At 32.7% G+C, this 22196-nt stretch overlaps 3 protein-coding genes across 12 annotated transcripts; all 3 read left to right on the top strand.

Annotated features, from left to right (window-relative positions):
- Nucleotides 1-238: 238 nt before the first annotated feature.
- Nucleotides 239-10179, top strand: LOC108973247 (vigilin). 3 transcript variants are annotated; one of them, XM_018940350.1, is made up of 7 exons: nt 239-277; nt 1468-1543; nt 4598-4678; nt 4759-4997; nt 5077-6924; nt 7009-8361; nt 8467-10179. In XM_018940350.1, exons 3-7 carry the CDS (start codon nt 4648-4650, stop codon nt 8830-8832), a joined length of 3837 nt encoding a protein of 1278 aa, XP_018795895.1. In that variant the 5' UTR covers nt 239-277; nt 1468-1543; nt 4598-4647; the 3' UTR covers nt 8833-10179. The 3 variants fall into 3 exon arrangements, with proteins under 3 accessions (XP_018795895.1, XP_018795897.1, XP_018795896.1); XM_018940352.1 differs by having other exon boundaries at nt 4762-4997; XM_018940351.1 differs by having other exon boundaries at nt 260-277; nt 1465-1543.
- A 2045-nt stretch (nt 10180-12224) lies between these two features.
- Nucleotides 12225-19889, top strand: LOC108973325 (tumor protein D52). 8 transcript variants are annotated; one of them, XM_018940534.1, is made up of 6 exons: nt 12227-12470; nt 16612-16736; nt 16913-17073; nt 17700-17759; nt 18099-18303; nt 19288-19889. In XM_018940534.1, the coding sequence occupies exons 1-6, from the start codon at nt 12461-12463 to the stop codon at nt 19396-19398; spliced, it is 672 nt and encodes a 223-aa protein (XP_018796079.1). In that variant the 5' UTR covers nt 12227-12460; the 3' UTR covers nt 19399-19889. The 8 variants fall into 8 exon arrangements, with proteins under 8 accessions (XP_018796081.1, XP_018796079.1, XP_018796082.1 ...); XM_018940535.1 differs by having other exon boundaries at nt 12229-12470; nt 18099-18261; XM_018940530.1 differs by lacking the exon at nt 12227-12470 and adding an exon at nt 13961-15104.
- Nucleotides 19890-20506: 617 nt separating this feature from the next.
- Nucleotides 20507-22120, top strand: LOC108973277 (retinol dehydrogenase 13-like). Its single transcript, XM_018940426.1, has 7 exons — nt 20507-20738; nt 20799-20964; nt 21024-21121; nt 21201-21357; nt 21416-21584; nt 21652-21742; nt 21815-22120. The coding sequence occupies exons 1-7, from the start codon at nt 20659-20661 to the stop codon at nt 22029-22031; spliced, it is 978 nt and encodes a 325-aa protein (XP_018795971.1). The 5' UTR covers nt 20507-20658; the 3' UTR covers nt 22032-22120.
- The last annotated feature ends 76 nt before the right edge of the window (nt 22121-22196 follow it).

Raw genomic sequence — 22196 nt, forward strand, 5'->3', positions numbered from 1 at the left:
TAGCTGATCCTCGGGACAGAGGTTTTGAAGGATCACAATTGGGCAGCTGTAAGATAGTTAAATTTCACATTTCAAATTTAAAAGAATTCAGGATGCATATCATACTATATTTCTTGCGCCCTCTGGGTGACACTGGGTTAAAGTTTGTTGAGTTTTATTTTGTATTTCCTGTGTATAATTGCAACCGTGCGTACGAACAGAATATGAAAGAAATCGAGAAAGTTAAAAATGAACACGACATCACGACATCATTTAACACTTGGTCGTCTAAGAATCGGTACGTTTCAATCTTATTGTGCGGTGTGTGCTTATAATTTAGGGTATAATAAAGTAAAACCTTTAGAATAAGAAATATACGGAAATAATACATACCTTATAAAATATTTATTGTGAAAATGTGTGTTAGATGTGATAAAGTGTAATAATTTGGTCTGCATGACATGAAGGAAACTAATATTGAGAAATTGAGGCCGCCCTCGCTGCAGCTACATTGTCTGCGTATGCCAGCAAGTCAATTGCAGTAGTATTGTGTCGGTCGGTCGGCAGCGCATTCGCGTTGGCGTATATGCCGACAAAAGCGAAGTGTGGGCTAACACAAATACAAATGCAAACATGAAAATGGTAGCCTAAGAAAACATGTGAAATGGACAGACGGAGTAGAAAAATTTTTATTCTACTATTGTGAGATCTTAGACCCATATTTTTGTTACACAAATTTTTGATAAGATGGCGATATTTTGAAAAATGATCAGTGGTTTGCAGGAATGAAGATTGGGCATTTAATAAAGTAATGGCAACACTGATATTTCGTACGTGGAAGTTTTGTCGGCTTTGGATGTGTGGTATATGTATGTCGCGGTGTTTTTGATTCAGTTTCCGTCTGCGTCAACGCTGGCGTTAAGTGTCAACGATGCTGTGGAAAACACGTTTTTCCTTTTATATTTTGTGTTCCAATATGCATTGACAGTAAAGAAAAATAAGAATTTGACTTCGTAGGTGCGATAGATAATTAACTTGACAAATACCCGTACTATACCAGTTGTATATAGTTCATTTCATTAAGAATTTAAAAATATGCCACGCGTTATATTTTTTAGGATAAGAGGCACTGATAATGTGAGCCTAAATAATTTATGTACCTACGATGTGGCTTACTATGATAAAATATTGATAACCTTTTGAATTCATATGCTTTAGGACTTAATGCCGCGAAGGACATTTATTGCTGTGTCCAATTTAAATCGTAATATGCATTTATTATTTATAAATATGTATATGATTAGATGAAATACATTTTTAATGATTTACGCAACAAAAAGAAATTACACTTAGAAAATTGTATAATTAACTATTAGTTATCCATTAGATTTCTGCATAAGTGTTAAGGTTTTCAACCTGGAACATGTAAAGACTGAATATTTGAATGAACTAGATAAAACCAAATCGTTTTTTTTTTATTTTCAGTAGAGGACAACCCAAGTTACAAACTGGATTTTTCAGCAGAAGCAGTTAAATAGGCCGGATTTTTGGAATTTACAGTACAGTAAGTTTGTAAACATTATTTGAAGTTTAAACAAAAACTAAACTTGTAAATAAATTACTAGAATATCCTGCCGCTATTAATGCTGAAAGTACATAAGAATGTAGTTTCAAGCATTTTGCCTCACATGTGTAGTTCTTTTCATGGTTTTGAATACATGGGTATCTTGGCAGATAATGGAGACTGATTTCTTTGAGATTAGATAACTGTTACAACAACAAAATATTCCTTTGATTATTTTGTTAGATTTTTCATCAATAGGTTATACTCCGTAATAATATCAAAATATACATACCGTCACAATTAGGTTGTATAGAATTAGAAACTTAAATTATGGACGGCATATCCGTCTACTTTAGTTTTTTTAAAAGTAATTTTTTTTTTTGAAATATTACTATACAAAAAAGTAACGTAATTTGTATACATATAGTACATAATGAATGCTTGGGCTTGTAGTGTTTGTTTTTTTTTAGAAATTACATATTTCATATACGTTATATGTTACATTACGTTGTCAAAAAAGTCTTGCGGTATTTTCGCTAGTTGGTGCTGAGGGCGCGTAGTTCTAGTTTATTTCGTCGCATCGGGTCATGCTATACCTTTTTGGAAAGCTCATTTCACGCGCTAACACGTGTTTGATTGATTGTCGTTTCTTTTAAGTCGTTCGTAGTTATAGCGTCGCAAACATGGAGCAAAATAAAGAGAAAATACGGCATATTTTACAGTACTACTACGATAAAGGCAAAAATGCATCTCAAGCCGCCAATAAAATTTGTGCAGTTTATGGGCCCGATACAGTTTCCATTTCCACCGCACAATGATGGTTTCAACGTTTTTGTTCTGGTGTATAGGTGGTCGAAGATGCGCCACGCTCCGGAAGGCCTGTCGTCGAAAATTGCGATAAAACCGCTGAATTAGTCAAAAGAGACTGGCATAGTAGCAGCCGTAGCATCGGTCAAGAGCAAAAATACCGCAAGACTTTTTTGACAATCTAATATATACAATTTCCCACAATATACTTGTAATCTATACTACACAATTTGATTGAAACCAAAGAACTTAGTGATAAGATTAAAATATGAAAGTTATGAGAACGATTGAGCAGCACAAAAAAGTCAAATATTGCGTGCATAAAGAATGTGGGGGAAAAGAAAAACACTACACGCGCTATCACTGACTGACTTGCGCTATGCATTACCTCTCACAGTCGCTGCCATGATCGTTTCGATCAGAAGTTTCCAAATTCGCTAAAGTGTGTTGAATAGCGCTGACACGTCGACAAAATGTGTTTTCGGTGCTGCTAGCGCCAAATTGCTGATAGTGTTGGTTATGGTGGATGCGATGTGTACAAAATTAGGAGAGCTGTCTTTCGAAGCCATTGTATTTTCTACACGACGAACTTTATGTATGTAGACGCACGATAGCTTCACACACCTCAAAAGTTCAACTTGATGAATTGAGTAGTTTTTAATAATAAATTGCTTAGCAGTAGGTAAAACCAAAGAGTGAAAATCACGCTAAGTTAGAGTTAAGTAGCTTTAGTATTTTATTAATTACATTATTGAACGCAGATAGTGGTAGCGTTAGTAAGAGTCTACTGAAGTGGTAAACTGTTAAAGACAGTTAAAGAGCCCATCATCGCGATCCATGTTATCTTTAAATAAGCATACATACACATGTGTATACTCCACGAGTATGTTATACCGGATTTGTTAATTCGATGCGGCGTGGAACAGCGCTGCTATTTCTGCTAAACGAAAGCTCGGCAAGTGTCGTTACGACGATGACGACGGTAGATCCTATCCGGTTTTTCATTATTTCTCCACTGCATTCTTTTGACACATTTTCGTACCAACTTGAAAGTACAACTATGACTTAATGTTCAACTGCTACTCTATAGCTGTATCTCTCGCTAACAAATGCCTGTATTGTATGATTTGTCGACAAAAGAATGTAGACTAGGCAAGTTGATGGCGTTTGGCTTTTGGTATTTAAAATACATGTAATGAGAGAGAAAAAGCGATATAAATAAATAGCACTTAATTCAAGAAATCTAAGAATGATAATTTCCCTATTTGTAGTTTGTTGGTTGGTTACTTGATATTGAATTGTGTTCAAGGTTGTTGCTTGATAATGGTTTAGTTCAAGCAATTGGTTATATCTGTAATGGAGAACACCCACTGCTGCACATATGTACATATTTGTTGGTCCCGTTGTTGGTAAAAGTTAGTTCAGGTTCCAGATGGTTTCATTTCCATTTTATTTGACCATTGTAGAGAACTTCAAATTTTTGTACCTTTGCTAGATGAAATGTTATCGTTTAATTGAATAAAATTTGTATTTGGTCTCCCTTTATGCTGATGATCGTTATGAATCCAGGTATTAGCAATTCAAAAAATATGAAAATTATTTTCCTTTATATCTATAATTGTTGTTTCACCATTATTATTGAAGGATGCGAATCTATTTTAAATAAGACTGCAATAATTTCTTATATTTTAAAAGTTGTTATTTGCTGTCCAGTCACATGTATAGTATATTTTGTCATCAGTTATCTGAAATAGTCTCATCAGGACCCTCAATGCAGTCGAAAATGCTCAGTAGTTACGAATAAATAAATTTAAAGAGCTTATCATCTTTTCTCTAAAAATGAAAGTATTCAACGTATAAATGATTTTCGCGGCCTGAGAAAATTTTAGTTTTTACTAGAATTTTAAAAACTAACGAAAGCAAAAGAAGTTGAAGTTTTACGCTTACAAATAGTGGACTGATAAGATTAGATATCAAAGGGAGTATAAACAGATAACAAACTTCGAACTTCAAACATAACTACTTCTTAGCTTTCAAATGCTAACGTTAGGGCCGGTTTAAGCTTACAGAATCAAAGAATAATTTAGGAATGTTACTTTGAGCGAAAAAATGTGCCAAGACCGTATGTCATGTTTTTTTTTTATACATATGACAGTAATAATTGCATGCTTTCATAAATAAATTTTTATCAGAACTACAAATGAAGAACAAATTCAATTGACATCTGAAAACATAAATTTTCTATAGTGGTACTGTAACGACTTGGAACGAAAAAGGACTCTTCTCTTTTTTAAGTAATGCAAGCAGCAGTGATGGAGGAATCAAACGGTAAGTATTAAATTAAAAAGTTTATATGAAATATGTTTAATTTTTTTGCTATCATTAAATATATTAATTTTTTTTTACAGTAGAGACCGTTGAACAAACAACCACCAACAACAAACAAGAACATGGCCAGCTCGAGCAGCCATCATCGCCCACTTCTGTCGCTACGCCGACAAGTACCAACAGCGGTAATACCAGCAATGCAACACCAACATTTAGTTATGATGACCTGTTTCCGGCATTGCCAGCGAATACCGCCGCTCCAATTAGTAGTAACGCCGCTCCACCATGTGTTCGAGTGACCACCACACAAAAAACTCAAGTAAGCATCAAGGCAGAAAGAATAGAAATAAAAAAAATTCTCAAGCATTAATGTGTTTATACATTCTTTTAAATGATAGGTGTTGCATGTTACTGGCGAAGAGCGAAAAACTACTGAATCAGATAAATTCGGTGAAGGGGAATCAAAACGAATTTGTCAGCAAATTTCAAAGGATACCGGGGCTCAAATTGAGATTGCTGGTGGCAAGAATCAATCTCTAACCTTCCTAATTAAGGGCAAACAAAGTGAAATCTTAGATGCTCGTCGTCGCATTCTAATGCATTTCTCTACGCAAGCTAGCAAACTGGTGTCGATACCCAAAGAGCATCATCGTGTCATTCTGGGTAAGCGTGGTGATCGTTTGCGTGAATTAGAGCGTGTAACCGCAACGCGTATAAATATTCCCTCTCAAACGGAGGAGAGTGATAATATCACAATTTCGGGCACTAAAGAGGGTATCGAAAAGGCCGAACAAGAAATCCGCCAATTGTCGGCTGAACAATATAAGAAATGCTCAGATCGGACTTCCGTACCAAAAGTGTATCATCCGTTTATTGTGGGTCCTAACAATGAAAACCTTACCAAGTTGATGGAAGAGACTGGCGCGAAAATCAATGTGCCACCACAATCGGTGCAAAAGGATGAGATTGTGATTTCGGGCGAGAAGGATGCAGTAGCTAATGCTAAAGCAAAAGTGGAAGCCATTTATAAAGAAATGGAAAAGAAATGCTCCACTGTTAGCGTTGAAGTTGCTAAGTCACAACATCGTTACGTTATCGGTCCAAAAGGCTCAACGTTGGCGGATATTCTTCGCATCACTGGAGTTTCAGTTGAAATGCCACCGACGGATTCCCCATTGGAGACCATAACATTACGTGGACCCCAGGTGGCTTTAGGTAACGCGTTGACCGTTGTTTACCAAAAGGCCAATTCGGTGAAATCGGTTGAAATCGAAGCGCCTAATTGGACACACAAGTATGTTATCGGTCGCAAAGGTGCCAATATGCGTCAATTGGAAGAGGAATGCCCCAATGTGAATGTCTTCTGTCTGGACGACAAAATCAAACTAGAGGGTGATCCAGAACGTGTTGATCAGGCAACAATATATATCAACGACATTGTGCGCAATTACTTAGATCACTATACGTATGTGGTGATGACCGTTAATCCATCCTACTACAAACATATCATTGGCAAAGCTGGCGCAAATGTAAATCGTTTAAAGGACGAACTGAAAGTGAACATAAATATTGAGGAAGATCAGAATAACATACGTATAGAGGGTCCCAAGGACGGCGTTCAACAAGCTCAGCTTGAATTACAAGAAAAAATCGATAAACTGGAAAATGAAAAGTCAAAGGATGTTATCATCGATCGCCGTTTGCATCGTTCGATAATTGGTACCAAGGGTGAGAAAATACGTGAGCTGAAGGATCGTTATCGTCAAGTCACTATTACCATACCGAGTCCTCAAGAAAATACGGACATTGTTAAGTTACGTGGTCCTAAAGAGGATGTCGACAAGTGCCACAAAGATTTGCTGAAACTCGTTAAGGAAATTCAGGAATCCTCTCACATAATTGAAGTACCCATCTTTAAACAATTCCATAAATTTGTCATCGGCAAAGGCGGCGCTAATATTAAGAAAATACGTGACGAAACTCAGACGAAAATCGATTTGCCAGCGGAGGGTGACACGAATGAAGTGATTGTTATCACAGGAAAAAAAGAAAATGTTCTCGAAGCCAAGGAACGAATTCAAAAGATCCAAAATGAGCTATCCGACATCGTTAGTGAAGAAGTTCAGATTGCGCCCAAATTCTATAATTCTATTATTGGAACAGGCGGTAAATTGATTTCAGCTATTATGGAAGAATGTGGCGGTGTTTCCATCAAGTTCCCCACCAGCGACTCGAAAAGTGACAAGGTATGTTTCAGGTGTAAGGCGTATATACGCCCATTTCTTTTGATTTATTAAGTTCTTGAATACTTTTGTCTTGTAAACAAAAAGGTGACAATTCGCGGCCCCAAAGACGATGTGGAAAAAGCCAAAGCCCAATTGCTTGAACTTGCCAACGAACGTCAACTAGCTTCATTCACTGCTGAAGTGCGTGCCAAGCAACAGCATCATAAATTTTTAATTGGTAAAAATGGCGCTTCCATCCGTAAAATTCGTGATGCCACCGGTGCACGCATTATTTTCCCTTCCAATGAAGATGAAGACAAGGAGGTCATAATAATCATCGGCAAAGAGGATAGTGTGAGGGCCGCCAAAGAGCAATTGGAAGCCATTATTAAAGATATTGATCAAGTTACTGAAGGAGAGATATCTGTCGATCCCAAGTATCATAAACATTTTGTTGCAAAACGTGGAGAAATCTTACATCGCATAGCCGAAGAGAATGGTGGTGTTATGATTTCATTTCCACGACCTGGAATCGATTCTGACAAGGTTACATTGAAGGGTCCCAAGGATTGTATTGAGGCAGCGAAACAACGCATTGCCGAAATAGTTGCCGACTTAGAGGCGCAGGTCACCATTGAGGTAGTCATTCCACAGCGACTACATCGCACTATAATGGGTGCGCGTGGCTTCAAAGTACAACAAGTGACCTCTGAACATGATGTACAAATTAAATTCCCCGACCGCGATGCAACCAATCCGGTTGAAGGCTTGATAAATGGCACTAACAGTAACGACGAAGGCGGTGATGAAAATGTCGAACCTATACGCGAATGTGATATTATTCGTATAACCGGTCGCATTGAAAAATGCGAAGCAGCTAAGCAAGCTCTGATTGATTTAATACCAATCGTCAAGGAGCTCGAGGTGCCGTACGATCTACATCGCACAATCATCGGTCCCAAAGGTGCCAATGTACGTCAATTTATGTCCACATACGATGTGCACATAGAATTGCCGCCTAGCGAAACGAAGTCTGATCTGATAAAACTCAGCGGTACTCCGGCGCATGTAGAAGAAGCCAAGCTAGCTTTAGACAAAATGATTGAGGAATACGAAGCAGACCGTGCGGATCGTGAGCTTCGTTCTTACGAGTTGAAAATCGATGTTGATACGCAGTATCATTCGAAATTGATTGGCCGACGTGGTGCTGTCATCAATAGGTTGCGTGCTGATCACGATGTTCAAATTTCGCTGCCAAAACGTACTGATCCCGATCCACGGATTATTACAATTACCGGTTACAAAGCCAACACCGAGGCCGCGCGCGATTCTATCATGGAAATTGTGGGTGACTTACAGGATTTGTATCGTGAGGTCATCGAAGTGGATTCGCGCATACATTCGCACATTATTGGTTATCGTGGTCGCACCATCCGCAAGATTATTGAAGATAATAAGGTAGATTTATTACTTCAATTGCTTTGTTCTTCATTCTTCCTTACCTTCGTTGTTGACTTTCAATGTTTTAATTCTTATTTTCCACATCGTATTTTGGATTTGCAGGTTGACATCAAGTTCGCCTCTTCCGATGAAGCTCAAACTAATCCCAATGGTGTAACAATTATTGGCAAAGAAGAAGACGTCGAAAATGCTAAGGAAATTATACTCAATATGGCTGAAGACTACACAAATGAATACTTGGACAATTTGCCACCATCACCACAACCTCAGACTGTGGCGGCCTTCTTACCTGGTGGAAATGAGAATGGTTTTGTTATTAAAAATGCACCGTGGGAAAAATCTAACGACAAGCAAGGCAAGAGCTCTGCTCCCAATACTCAGTCGCAGGAAGATTTTCCAGATTTCGCAGCTGGAGGCCCCATACCATTGGCTACTCCCTTAACATCAGCATGGGGGCCGAAAAACTAAATGAAAAAGTAAAATCCAAACCGAAACTACATATAAAAATAAGTATATAAAAAAACCAACAAAAAAACAGTAAAATTGCCAACGCATTAAAACAAACTAAAAACATGAAAACATAGACAAACGGTAAAGTCTTAAACTTAACAAAGTTAGAACATGTTGGAACACGTACACGCAAATATATATAAATATATATGTATGTGTGAGTGTTAAATCAAAGGTTGTCCATAGCGTTTTTGTTCTAAAATCAAATATGTGTTATAATTTTACATATTCTTTCTAGCATCTCTAGAAATGAAATACTAAAGTAGGAAACTACATCCCAGATAAAAGACAGCAACGAAAACAAATTGTCTCAATGAAAATATCCAATATGTTTGATACTTGTAACTACAATATTTGCAGATTAAAATCCATTTAATGTGTGATGTATACAACATGTTGTTAGTGCAGGTATGAGTTCAACATATAAGTATCCAGAAACGGGTGATGTTTGAAAGTACTTGATTTGTATGTTTTCATAATCAGTTATTTTTGTTTCGTATTCAATAGTTTATACAATGAACGTGTTATCGTAATTAATACATATGAGAATATTTGGTCGTATATGTTTTACCATTGTATAAATAATTTATTGCTTTTATTGGTCTATCGAAAGCACCTAATGAAAAGGGCATTTTCAACTGCAAACATACAAACACGAGTATATAGTATTACTATATACACGAGTACGCAATTTTATTTAATTTTGTTTTACTAAGTGGGTTGACCTCTGTTTTTGCCACTCTCCTTCTTATTGTACGTTTTCCATCCAATTACACCAGCCTGTCAACCGTTGTTTGTGTGTTTACAAAAAATGACGTTAAACTGAAATCCCAAAACAAAGTGAATTTCCAATTATTTTTTCAGACACATCTGTATGTTCAGCTAAAACTTATGTATGTTCGGATATATGCATTAATCTTCGTTTTTTCTAATGATTTCTATTAAAACACACTATTAAAGTACTCTTGCGAAATCGAAGATTTCAACATTATGCTGCTAACTGATTTTTGGGTGACATGTTTTATATGCAGCAAAATATCTACATCTAATTAACAATTTCACGAGAGCATACAGTTATTTAGATGATGTACGTATGTACACGCATAAATAATTCTTTTAATGTAGGAATAAAAACGCAAATGGTTTTGGTATTTCCCAACGTTCCTTGTATTTGTTTTTGAAATGAACATAGTTACTCGTAAGAACTTATACGACAGCATAAATAAGGCAAATAGCAATTTTCTTTCAATTTAAAGTCTTATGGTTTTTTGAGCAATCCAAAATTATGTTTTGTCATATCTGAAGTATTACCATAATTAAATAGTAATCATTTATATATATAAACGAGCATATATATTTTCTTTTATAGTAATGCTATGGTATAAAGCAATTATATACTCGTTTGAAAATGCAAGAAGCCATTAATCTGATGCCTATGAAATGCTGTTGAGGTCATTTTTGTAGTTCCAAATGAAAATGACTTATCTTTCTAAAACTTTTCAGTAGTCCGTACATTTTTTTGCCCTATTATGTGCTTTTTACAAGTCGAAACACTTTATGTTGTCATTTATGAACATGTGTTTAACAAAAACAAATACCTCTTAAAAATATCTATTAAAAGTGTATGAAAAATATGAAACTGCAAACTTTATCCTGTGCAATTTAAAGTCTTCATTTTTCGGCATATAGTTTTGCAATTTTTGCGATTTATTATAATTATGATTTTTTCTAACGCAATTTACACAATTATATAAATAATTTTAGTTTGTTTTGTAAAACTTAGTTAAGGAGCAACAACGATTTTTTGATTGCTTTGCAAATACTAAACATATATTACATACGTTGAACTCCTTAATACATATAAATACAATTTATATTATTAATTGAATATAAACAAAAATGGAAAAGTTAGTTAAAATAAACAAAAAAAAAACTATAAAACTAATTTTAATTTGTGTTTTATTTTTAGTTTCATATTTTCACCATTATATGTTTGTAATTTTTTATTTACAGCCGCTATATTGGAACTTTTGTTTTCATTTATTCCCCAATTACTTACCATGCACAGTTAATTGCTTTGATTAGAAAATAAGATTTAACGGTAAAACCTGATGTATTTTTTATATATACGTAAATATACATGCAATACTAATCAGTTATATTGCAAATTATATTTAATTAAGTAACTGTACTAAAATAAAATATATAAACAAACAAATCTATGTACATATATTTAAAATCCACTCATGTGCATATTATACATACGATTTGTAAATATATACATCCATATAAATATATATTTTCCTATATATCAGGCAAAACTGAATATAAATAGATAATAAAAATTAAGTAAGATAATAACATTACTAACAATTGCAAATGCATATACAGCGATTAGATTTAGAAGTATTGTATACACAAGCAAAAGATAGTAAAAGTTGAATTATGAGATTTCCTCTTCCTTTGTGTTAATGATTTTTAAGGAGGAATATCTCATGACCTTATGTTAGATGTGACTGTGGTGTTTGAAACACTGAAATATTTTGAGTCAACAAGAACAGAGGCAGCTAATGTGGCTACTAATTATAATGGCATAAAATCATATGTTTATATATACATCATTAATAGAAATACAAACTTATATGAATTGAATATTTGCGATCTATAGAAATAGATGAGTGCTAATTGGTTGCAGAAAAATATTATTTAGCCAATTTTTTTATGAAAAACAATATATGTGTGTCATAATAATTATTCTATGTTATTTAAGATTTGTTTAAATCTAACTGATAATATTTTACTCTAATCGATTAGACTCAAAAAGTTTACTAATAAAAATGAAACAAAAAGACAAAACAGCAACATGCATAATAAAATAGTTCTAAACGTTCACTTACGTTGTAAGAGGAATTAAAAATTCTGAAATTTTTTATATAAACCAAAAAATTTAAGAGTATATACATATTTATAATAAATTCTAATTCGTAAAAATAGATATTATAACAATAAGTTCACCGTGTTTCAATTTATATTATAGGCTTTTTATCTTTACTTACTTATTCAAAGTTTGACATTTTTGTTTTTGTATCCCTATTATGTATGTATATATATGTATAGCATATATATGTATGCTTATAATACTTTTTTAAATCAGCCGTTTGACTTTAGTTAACAAACATAACTTGACTTTACCTGAGCAGTATAGGAAAGCATACAACATTTTTTCTTCTCTGTATTATCTTGATTTATTTTAGGTTGAAGACACCCTGTTCAATTTTACCAGAGAAGAATTCGCCGAGTTTTTAAATTTGCCTAAACGCCAGCTGTTTAATTTATTCGTTCAACAGAATTATAACAACGAGTGGAAACAAAGCGAGCAGTTTTATTCGTTGATTTCTGAAAAATAATTAATTTTTATCAAGAGTAATTTGTTCAACTTCGAAGAAAATCGGAAAATAAAAATAAGTATTACTGTTAAGTAGTTTCTTTAATAGAAATCTTAGCTGAGAAATATTATATGTAAAGTCCAAACAACATTCGTGAACAGAACGAAATATCTTAGTACTTGCCAATAGTCACAACGAAGATGGAAGATCGTAAGTGAATTTGTCATTGTAAAATATGAATATGTTTGACTATAAGTTGTAACAACTGCCATATAATACTATTATTAATGTATGATAATATATAGGATTATTTCTAAAAAAAAATGCTCAATATTGCTTATACATGTGGTTAGGGCAGTGAGTCACCTAGATGTTGACCGGTCAAATCAATACGGCAAAAATATATGCTATGTTTTACCGACATGCCCCACTGGTATTCTAAGGCTGGATTTTCTATCTACAACAATGTTTAAATATCTACAACAATGTTTAAATATCAGAGAATTGATAGCATTTAAAAATATAGAATATCTACAACGACGTGGCATATACACATATATTTCTGTCACATTGTGTTCAACTACTATCAGGTAATAGCGAAAAGGCAAAGTAAAAATTATTGCTTATTATTGTAAGAGTTTATTTGGAATTAATAGTCTGTCAGATTTGTGTATTTTAGGCGTCATCGTCAAAATAAATAATAACATTTCTCCACGTTTTAAAAATAGCGACATGTGAACATACAATCAATGGTTTCAATGCATTTGTGCAGAGGCGAGTGTGATATTTTACCTTAAAAATATTACATCCATGTTCACTATAGATTTGATCCGAATTATCCTATGTGAAAAATGTCAGATCGCATTTTCAAAATCATTCTATGACAAGTTCTCAAAACCTTTTTTATAGGAAATTATTTATTTATGTACCTATTTGGGTATTAAGCAAAATCCGTTTATTATTCAATATCTGTTTAGGAAAGCCTACTGATATCAGTGATGTGAAAATTTACGTAACATAATCTAATTGGAAATTTAAATACTTACATTTTTAATATAAATCCGGCCATACAATTCGAGTAGTTCTATTGCATAAATTTTTTACAATAATACTTTATACATACATATATACGGATTTGAATAAGTTGCTCTAGCAATTAAGTACGATTTTCTTAAAAAATTGTGTCTTAAGAATGTGGAGATATTATCATTCAAAATTAAAATCATATTACAATAGGTAAAACATCAATAGTTCTGAAGGGGCTTCTACAGCTAAGCTATACTTTATGATCTTCACTTTCTTAGTGAACAAGTTTCCGTCTCTTTTCATTTAGCACTCAGGCGAATAGCCGCCTTTTCCATTGGGAATGCAAATTATCAAATATTGATCAATTGAAATTTATAAAATACCATTATTTCTTTTTACATTCCATCATTTATGATTGTCTATTGGCTTACGTACGCATCGTTTGTAGGCTGCTTTTTGTTAATGATTACTAAAGACACTAGTATACCAGATACTGAGTGTTGCTATAGTTTGCTATAGTAGTTGCTTAGCTAAATGGCTGAGTCATCAGTTTGTTGCTGCCGAAGTTTGCTTATGTGGTAAACAGATTTGTTAGAGGCTGGGTCTATTCGGACGATTATAGTATGAAGTTGCTATATTATATACCACAGTACCAGTGGTAGTAACGCTAGTCGGCAGCATTGTAAACGTTGGATGACTGAAAAGAGCTGGGGAAGTTGCTGACACAAATTTGTATTTTGCTTTGTTGAAAAGTTTGCGCTTTTCTAGTCATATTTTCGTTATTTTCTATCTGCTATAATCTTTGCTTTTATTGCAATATGTGGTTACTCAGTTAGATTTTAACCGTGAACGCCAACGGACGAACACGAGCAAAATAATTTAAAATTGAATCGTGGATTTAGTTCAAAATGCTCTTTTAACCTAAGTTTGAAGTTAAACCAGTGCAATATTAGCTACATATAATCTCGAAAAGTAGTATACGGCTAAAATGAAAATATAGCAGTCCAAATTAAGTTTGTGTTTTATTTCGATATACAATTCTTGTACAACAGCGATCTTAAAACTAAATAAATAAAATGTATATCATACATACATATGGATATGTATATATAGTAGCAAACAAAAAAGTTGCCACATGCTGCTAAGACTGCTTCAATTGAAAATGTTTCTTTTTGAATAATTGAAATGTGATATTACAAATAAGCTACGATCGCTGAGAAAAGAGAAAGTGTGTTGTGTTCTGTTACCTTTTCCGCAACTTTTGTGGCTCAGTGCTTATTAATGTATATGTACACTGCATATACCCCTACTTATTACATATTAAAAGTAATTTCACTCTACTTTTGCCGCATGAGCTTAGAGTTGTCATTGTCGTTGAAAACATGACAGACTCCGAACCGGTCAGTTTGGAGTTCATCGAAGATCCATACCTGCCCAAATTGGATAATATCACAACTCCATCACTAGATGAGCCTACCGAATTGGATGATCAATTGGCGGATTTGGCCGATTGGACAAATGAGACTGAAGAGTACTTAAGAGATTTAACATTAGATCAAATTTTTTACGATGTAGATTCAGATTATACGAACACACTTGAACTTCAGGCTGTCGAAACGGAATTTATAGCAACGAAACTAGCCAATCAATTGCCTTCAACGTCAATCGCAAAACGCTTCCGATTACGATTCTTTACGAAACGTTCAATGCGTGAGGTTAAAGTGACGTTTATTGATTTCTCTAAACCATATTTAGCCAAAATTTCGAGTAGTGAGAATTATAAGAAATTCCTAAATATTGGTTCCACAATTACCAAAGGTATGCAATTACATATATGATCGCCGTTTTGCTGGGAGCTAGACTATTTGAATTCTTGAAAGCATGTACTATAAGTCTATAAATTTTAATTAAATAATTTATTATTCACAATTTCATTTTAAGCTCATTCTAGCAATTGTAAAAATATTTAGCATAATCAAACTGAATAAATTATTTTCTGGGTAATGGCAAACGTACATATGTATGTATACCTTTTAACAAATAAATAATATTAGCTTATTTACATTAGAAACAGTAATAACTTTATTAACTATAATGTCTTCTGCAGATCATAAATAAACATTTATTCAAAATATTTAAAGTTTTCGTAAGAATTTTTCCTCAGCTCATCTGACTGGTTTCTATAAAAAAATTTTGTTGCTATTACCAGCAATAGACCAGGGTAGCATGTTTTTGAAAACAGAATGATCTGAGATCAGGAAAAGGTTAAATTTTCAAAGGTTAAAAAAAAACCTTATCTTGATTTCCGGCAAAACAAAGAGTCCTTTAAAGGAAAGTTATATGAAAATGTTTTAGGTAAAAAAGAATCTCAAACTTTTATATATTGATTTTTTCACATAACTTCAAAATTTGTGTGAGAAATTCAATAACCAAATTTTGCGTTTTTTTATTTGTATCTTGTACAAAAAATGTTTCTTTTATAAAATTTGGTATAAACTTGCCTTCGTATGTCCCAAACACACTGCATTTATTTTTATCTAAAAATTTTGCTTTGCTCCTTATTTCGTTTAGTTTCGTCGGGAATAATGATAGGAGGTACTATACATATATTCCCTATATTCCCTTTCTTGTAAATTATTTTTGCTTTAATATTTGTTATTTTATCTTTAGTTTCTTGCGTTCTTGCAATCATTATTCAGCTTTTATATTTATTAAGAAAAAGTTTTCGATTTGATTTTAAATTTTTTCATGATAGTCATGATGTCTTGATGTCTTGATGCCTTTATTGCACTTTACCAAGCTAGTTCAGTGTTTAAATGAATTTTAAGGGAACTTTTTACGAAATTAAAATACATAAATATTACATCTTAAAGTATAACCGCATTTTAACCGAACTTCAAACTTTTGTTTTTTTTGTCTCTTTTATCCAAAAAATTCCTTGTGCAAAATCAAAGTTTGTAAGTATTAACATATAATTTTGACATGCATACCATATACAACAAGAAGTTTAGTTATTTGAGTATTATTTGCTAAATTAATTTAATCTTCAGCTTATGATAGAGTATTCGAGGAGGTTGTCTTCCAAGGAGGTACTTATAAGACTAAATGAATTCACATAAGAAGTCATTTAAGCTTACATAATTGGTTTAGAATTTCTTCTTTGATTTTCCTTCACCTTGGAAAACTTTGTTATTTTTGTCCAAATGGGCTATTTATTCATTCATTTAAATAAAATAATTCTAATATATATATATTTCTAACCAACAAAGCTATATAAATGTATTGTTTTAATTTTCTCAACAAAAACACATTTTCCGCAATATAGATAATACTTCAAAACTATCGGAACCAGCATCTCCAGTAGCATCTGTTGCGTCCGCTGATATTGCTGCCGAGTTTGCCGCACTCACCGCAGAAGAGCAAGAGAAGCAAAGGGCGGAATGGAGTCAAGTATATTGCCGTTCTTAATTTCAAGGAGTTGATCAGAAAAACTTTCTTAGTACATTATGTAAACAGAGAATCGATATTACTTTGAAGTGGTTTTGATTTTTAACAAAATTGTACTAAGATTTTTTTCTTGTCCTTCAATGAGTATGTGAATATGTAACTTAGAGATTTTTTTGTAGGAACTTGCTCGCGTTGAAGAGGAAATAAATACATTGCGTACAGTACTGGCATCGAAAACGCGACATGCCTCAGATTTGAAACGAAAACTGGGAATCACTATGTGGAAAGAGATTACCGACGATATGAGTCAAGGCCTGAAGAATGTAAAAGAAAGTTCTGTGTAAGTTTGTTTATACACTCCGTATTGCCATTTTATTGTGAACTTTATGTGACTGTACGTATGTATATCATCTCTTTATCAGATCGTACTTTGTAAAGAATGATAAAGCTACCTGGTTATGTGAAGTTAAGGGATATTATTGATTACTGTTAATTCGTATTCATATTGAGAGACAATTACAAGAAAAAAAAATTAATGATATACATATGTATTATATTGTGTATTTTTGTAAATGAATTTAAATTTTTTATTTATATTCTCGCTATGTAGAAGTAAATGTTTATATTTATTCCTAACAAACAGATATAATACGATGAAAATCACTATTGCTTATAAAAAAATTTGCAAACAAAGCTTTAAAATAAATAGATATTGAATTAGTCTTTCAGTTAAATTAGAAACTATTTTTGTAACTTTGTATATCTGTAAATTAATTGTATTGTGTCCATTGCAGTGTTTTATATTAAATCTGATCAAAATATGGATTTATATACTCATACTGTATTTGTTGATAAATACTTAATCTGATTAAGTTTATGGATTTATTTATTTGATACTCGTACACCATTTTTAGATTGATTTCACATTATTATTTTTATTTATTTTATTTTTGGTTGCATTTTAAGTTTTCAAAGTGTTGAACAAAGTGTTGGCAATCTTACGAAGGCTGTGCATGATGCCCCAATGTAAGTAAAGCTTTCGAATATTTCACATTTTATCTTGTTGTTGTTGTCTTTTATGTATTGTTTACATTTTATTTTATTAAATACATATTTTTTTCATATTAGTACTAATCTTGATTTATAAAACCCATTAACTCTGAAAATTCCAATAATGACTTTAATAAATAAGGTGGTTAAATAATTTTTTTATGAACAAGTTCAATATCGACTGTGTTCTTTCACTACATGTACATATATTCCAATTGTAATTGTAAAGTAGTATATCTATATTGAAATATGTACGAATGTATTGAAAAGATTTAATAATATTTAAATGCATGTGTATTTTCTTTTGTCATATAGTTTCCAACGTACCGAATCGGTCCTCAAGTCGACATCGGAAAAGACCGCTTCTGTATTTGGTAGTATAACTATCGGCATAACATCAAAACTCTCACAAATGAAAAACTCGGATTCGATGCGTTCGATCGAAGAGAAGGTTGGCTCAGCCTATGAGAATGTTAAAGTAAGCTATGAACACAACAATTTTTTGTGCCAACCCCATGCGGTAACTATAAACTATTTTTTATTCCTACTTATCAAATTAAAAACAAAAAACAATTATTCTTTTCAATTAACCTGCCCTTTACTTCATACTTAGATAAGTCAAATATAAAAAACCTGGGACTTAACACTTTTTCTTAAAATTATTAGTAACTTCCTATTGTTGAAATATTTCCATTCTAATTAATAAAATATGTTTAGCACTGGAAATTTATCCATTGAATGCTCTGTTTTTATTGTTTTTTTTTTCAGGATCACATTTTGAGAAAAATAAATCAGTAGATATTCTTGATTATTCGGTTAACCTTGGGAGGATTAAAAAATTTGTATAATTTAAGGCAACAGGAAAAATTGCAGGAAAAATTATTATAACATATTTTATAAAGAAATGTTCAGTACATTACGATAGAAGTTTATACTAAAACATTGAGACTTTATTTTTATACCACGAATAAGGTATATTAAGTACTGAAGGCAACGTCGGAGGCAAAATACTATTGTATTATTAGTTCATTTAGTCATCCGTCCATCTGTATATACTCGAACTATTCCCCTCAGTTTTTGAGATATCGATCTGATCACGCCTTTTCCTTCGAAAGAAGCTGCTCATTATTTAGAACCGTCGATATTGTACCAGCACAGCATATACATACATATAGCTGCCATACAAATTGAACAATTGAAATTCAGTCCTTGTATTTAAAACAATTTTTAAATTAGCGAGACTTCATAATGAAGTTTTGTGTTTAAGATCATATTGCGTAATTATGGTAGCAATCCAGGTGGAACCGGGTAATAAAGGATAAATTTGATAACATTCCACTAAGAAAGTATATATGAGTAGATTAATTATAACAATGTAATTGTAAAAATGTGCATGCCTTATTTTTAATGATCTGTTTTACTGACTAACCAATTGTTTCTCTCTTTCGTTTCATGTTTGATCTGCGTCAACTGAATATTTATAAATGTGGCGTACCTAATGTAGACAAGAGTATCAACTTCGCGTTCGGGTTCAATTAACAGTTTCCCTGATGCCTTAAATGAAAACAATTCGTCGTCCGGCCTGAATTCGCCAACGGAGTCAATAACAAAATAAGTTTGAAATTAAATTGTGTTGCGGTTTTTAATTTTCTTCAATATATTAGCGTTTAATTTGAAAAGAAAAAACAAACAGACATATACAAATATATACATATACACATGTTAGCAAGGGGAATATTACTTCCCAGTTTTCCTTCGTTTAGTGTGTTGCAAATTAGCACAGAAAAATTATAAACCACTAATAATGTAAACACCAAGAAAACAGAACTTTTTGAACACATATTTGAATTCTAAAGCGATACAAGTAATAAAATGCCGACAAATAAAAATTTTGTTATTAAGCTAACTTTCTCTAATGAATTTTAAATAACTTTATCTGCAATTTACTTATAATTTTTGACATCGGTAAAAAATGTTGTGAGTTTATGTTTTCACTAAAACGAAACATTGGATGCATGCATATTTTCTGTGAACCACTAATTGAACGATATATGTACATACGTATGTTCTCGATTTTAATATATTAACATTTATTTTCCTTGTTTATATGCTTCTTTTGTTTTCAATTTGAGATATTCTGTTTTTCTTTTATGCCCGTTTTATCCAATGGCGCTTATAACATTTCACACCAAAATAATAATTTGATTAAATTTTTAAATGCTTATTTGAAGTCACTGCTTCTACTTATATAATAGATTTCATGAATTATTAAACACAGAAGTTATGATATGTTTTAAGTGAGCCGATCTACAGCTTTTATTGAAATGTATTTCTAAAAAATTCTGTATCTCAATATTCCACTTTACATATATACAATAATATTAAGTGTATTTTTGGTAAATAAATAAGTAAAAATTATATTTGAACGTACATGAAACATAAAAAATTATATATATACCTATTCATACATGAACAATATTAGTTTGTGCTTTTTTCGCTAATTCAATAAAAATTTAAATAATGAATTAAATGTGGTCAACACTCCGTGCGAATGTTTTTCTTTCAAAAAGACGAGAAATGTATTTATTTATTTTTAATTTATTTTTGTTAATTATACTCGTTCAATGTGTATACATAAATTGATACACGCAAGATATTATTTCAACTATTGATTGACATTATACTTTCCCAATGCATTTTAACTTTTAAACCTTCGTTTTTCTCACTGTACTTGCTCAGCTGTTGGCAGTGAGGCAAACCTTTTGCTCATAACCTCGTCTTGTGTTTAACTCTTACGCCGAAATTTTAATCGAAGATAAATAAAAATATTCTGTAGTATAACTGAAATACGCGATAGTTAAAAGTTGCGATAAATATGTTCTCTTTTCTAAAGAGTCGCCCAGTTTTTTGGGCAAGTGTCACTGGAACCACGGTGGGTTTTGCGTTTTTTATTAAGTAAGCAGCCCATGTACAGTGTTATGAAGTTCATATCTTTGTAACAAATTTATGCTACAGGGATTTAATGCAAGGAGAAAAGTTCGTAAATCCCATAAGAGCCGAGGATAAGGTAGTGATTGTGACCGGGTCCAACACAGGTATTGGAAAGGAAACGGTGCGTGAGCTGGCTAACCGTGGTGCCACCATTTACATGGCCTGTCGAGATATGCAGAAATGCGAAGAGGTGAAATTGAATTCATAGATTATAAGTTATGAAGTCATATTTGTGGTAAACCTTTTTAGGCCCGCGATGAAATCGTTTTAGAAACTCATAACAAACGCATCTACTGCCGAAAATGCGATTTAGCATCGATGGACTCGATTCGTAAATTTGTTGAAAGGTGGGAATGCAATAATTTCAATGTCATTAAAAAAAAAAAAATAAATAAATTACGTTCTCGTTTTGTGTATTCTTTACAGTTTTAAAAAGGAGCAGGTGAAACTGGACATTCTGATTAATAATGCTGGTGTTATGCGTTGCCCGCGTTCGCTTACAAAAGATGGTTTCGAAATGCAGTTGGGTGTCAATCATATGGGTCACTTTCTCCTCACTAATCTACTGCTGGATTTATTAAAAGTATATAAGTGGAAGAAAGTTTAGAAGTTAAATGTCTTAATTCAGTATCACCTTTCAGAAATCTGCGCCGAGCCGTATTGTTACTGTGTCTAGTTTAGCGCATACTCGAGGAGAAATCAATATAGCGGACTTAAATAGTGACAAATCCTACGACCCAGGTAGAGCTTACAATCAAAGTAAATTGGCTAATATATTATTTACACGTGAACTTGCAAAACGCTTGGAAGGTTTGTTTTTAAGAGTTTTTTGTGGCGTCTGTTTCATATTAAAGTTCTATTGTTTTACTCATAACAGGTACTGGTGTATCAGCTAATGCGCTACACCCTGGCGTTGTAGACACGGAGCTTTTCCGACATATGGGCTTTTTCAATAGTTTCTTTGCCAAGTATATTAGTTACTCTTCTATTTTTATTTAAAGTTATTTGTTTTGTTTCTAAGTGTAATTCAACTATTTCAGCTTATTCTTCAAACCACTATTTTGGCCTTTCATTAAGTCGGCTAAAAATGGTGCTCAAACCACCCTGTATGCTGCCTTAGATCCAGAATTAGTCAGTGTGTCAGGAAAGTACTTCAGCGATTGTAAATTGAAAGACATAGCGCCCGCTGCTCTGGATGATGCGCAGGCAAAGTGGTTATGGGCTGTAAGCGAAAAATGGACTAAGTTTAACAATTGAGTAACTAATATTTTATATTTGTGCAATAATAAATTATGTCTGCCTCTTTGTGTAAAAAAGAGTCGGCATTGTAAGAAAATGACAAATGACAATGACAATATTTTAATTAAGCAGTATATATTTGATACTAACTTTTACCTATACAATGATATATTCCAATTGGAA

Source organism: Bactrocera latifrons, unplaced genomic scaffold (genome assembly GCF_001853355.1).
Source record: "Bactrocera latifrons isolate USDA-ARS-PBARC rearing strain unplaced genomic scaffold, ASM185335v1 scaffold_47, whole genome shotgun sequence".
NCBI classification, from domain to species: Eukaryota; Metazoa; Arthropoda; class Insecta; order Diptera; family Tephritidae; genus Bactrocera; species Bactrocera latifrons.

Excerpts from the sequence above, each read along its gene's own strand:
- LOC108973247 (XM_018940350.1), top strand. The coding sequence starts at position 4,648 with ATGCAAGCAGCAGTGATGGAGGAATCAAACG. Across the intron at positions 6,925-7,008 it reads GCGACTCGAAAAGTGACAAG|GTGACAATTCGCGGCCCCAA; the intron begins GTATGTTTCAGG and ends GTAAACAAAAAG. Across the intron at positions 8,362-8,466 it reads AGATTATTGAAGATAATAAG|GTTGACATCAAGTTCGCCTC; the intron begins GTAGATTTATTA and ends TTGGATTTGCAG.
- LOC108973325 (XM_018940530.1), top strand. The coding sequence starts at position 14,669 with ATGACAGACTCCGAACCGGTCAGTTTGGAGTTCATCGAAGATCCATAC. Across the intron at positions 17,074-17,699 it reads AATGTAAAAGAAAGTTCTGT|TTTTCAAAGTGTTGAACAAA; the intron begins GTAAGTTTGTTT and ends TTGCATTTTAAG. Across the intron at positions 17,760-18,098 it reads GCTGTGCATGATGCCCCAAT|TTTCCAACGTACCGAATCGG; the intron begins GTAAGTAAAGCT and ends TTTGTCATATAG.
- LOC108973277 (XM_018940426.1), top strand. The coding sequence starts at position 20,659 with ATGTTCTCTTTTCTAAAGAGTCGCCCAGTTTTTTGGGCAAGTGTCACT. Across the intron at positions 20,739-20,798 it reads GGTTTTGCGTTTTTTATTAA|GGATTTAATGCAAGGAGAAA; the intron begins GTAAGCAGCCCA and ends TTTATGCTACAG. Across the intron at positions 21,743-21,814 it reads TTCAATAGTTTCTTTGCCAA|CTTATTCTTCAAACCACTAT; the intron begins GTATATTAGTTA and ends CAACTATTTCAG.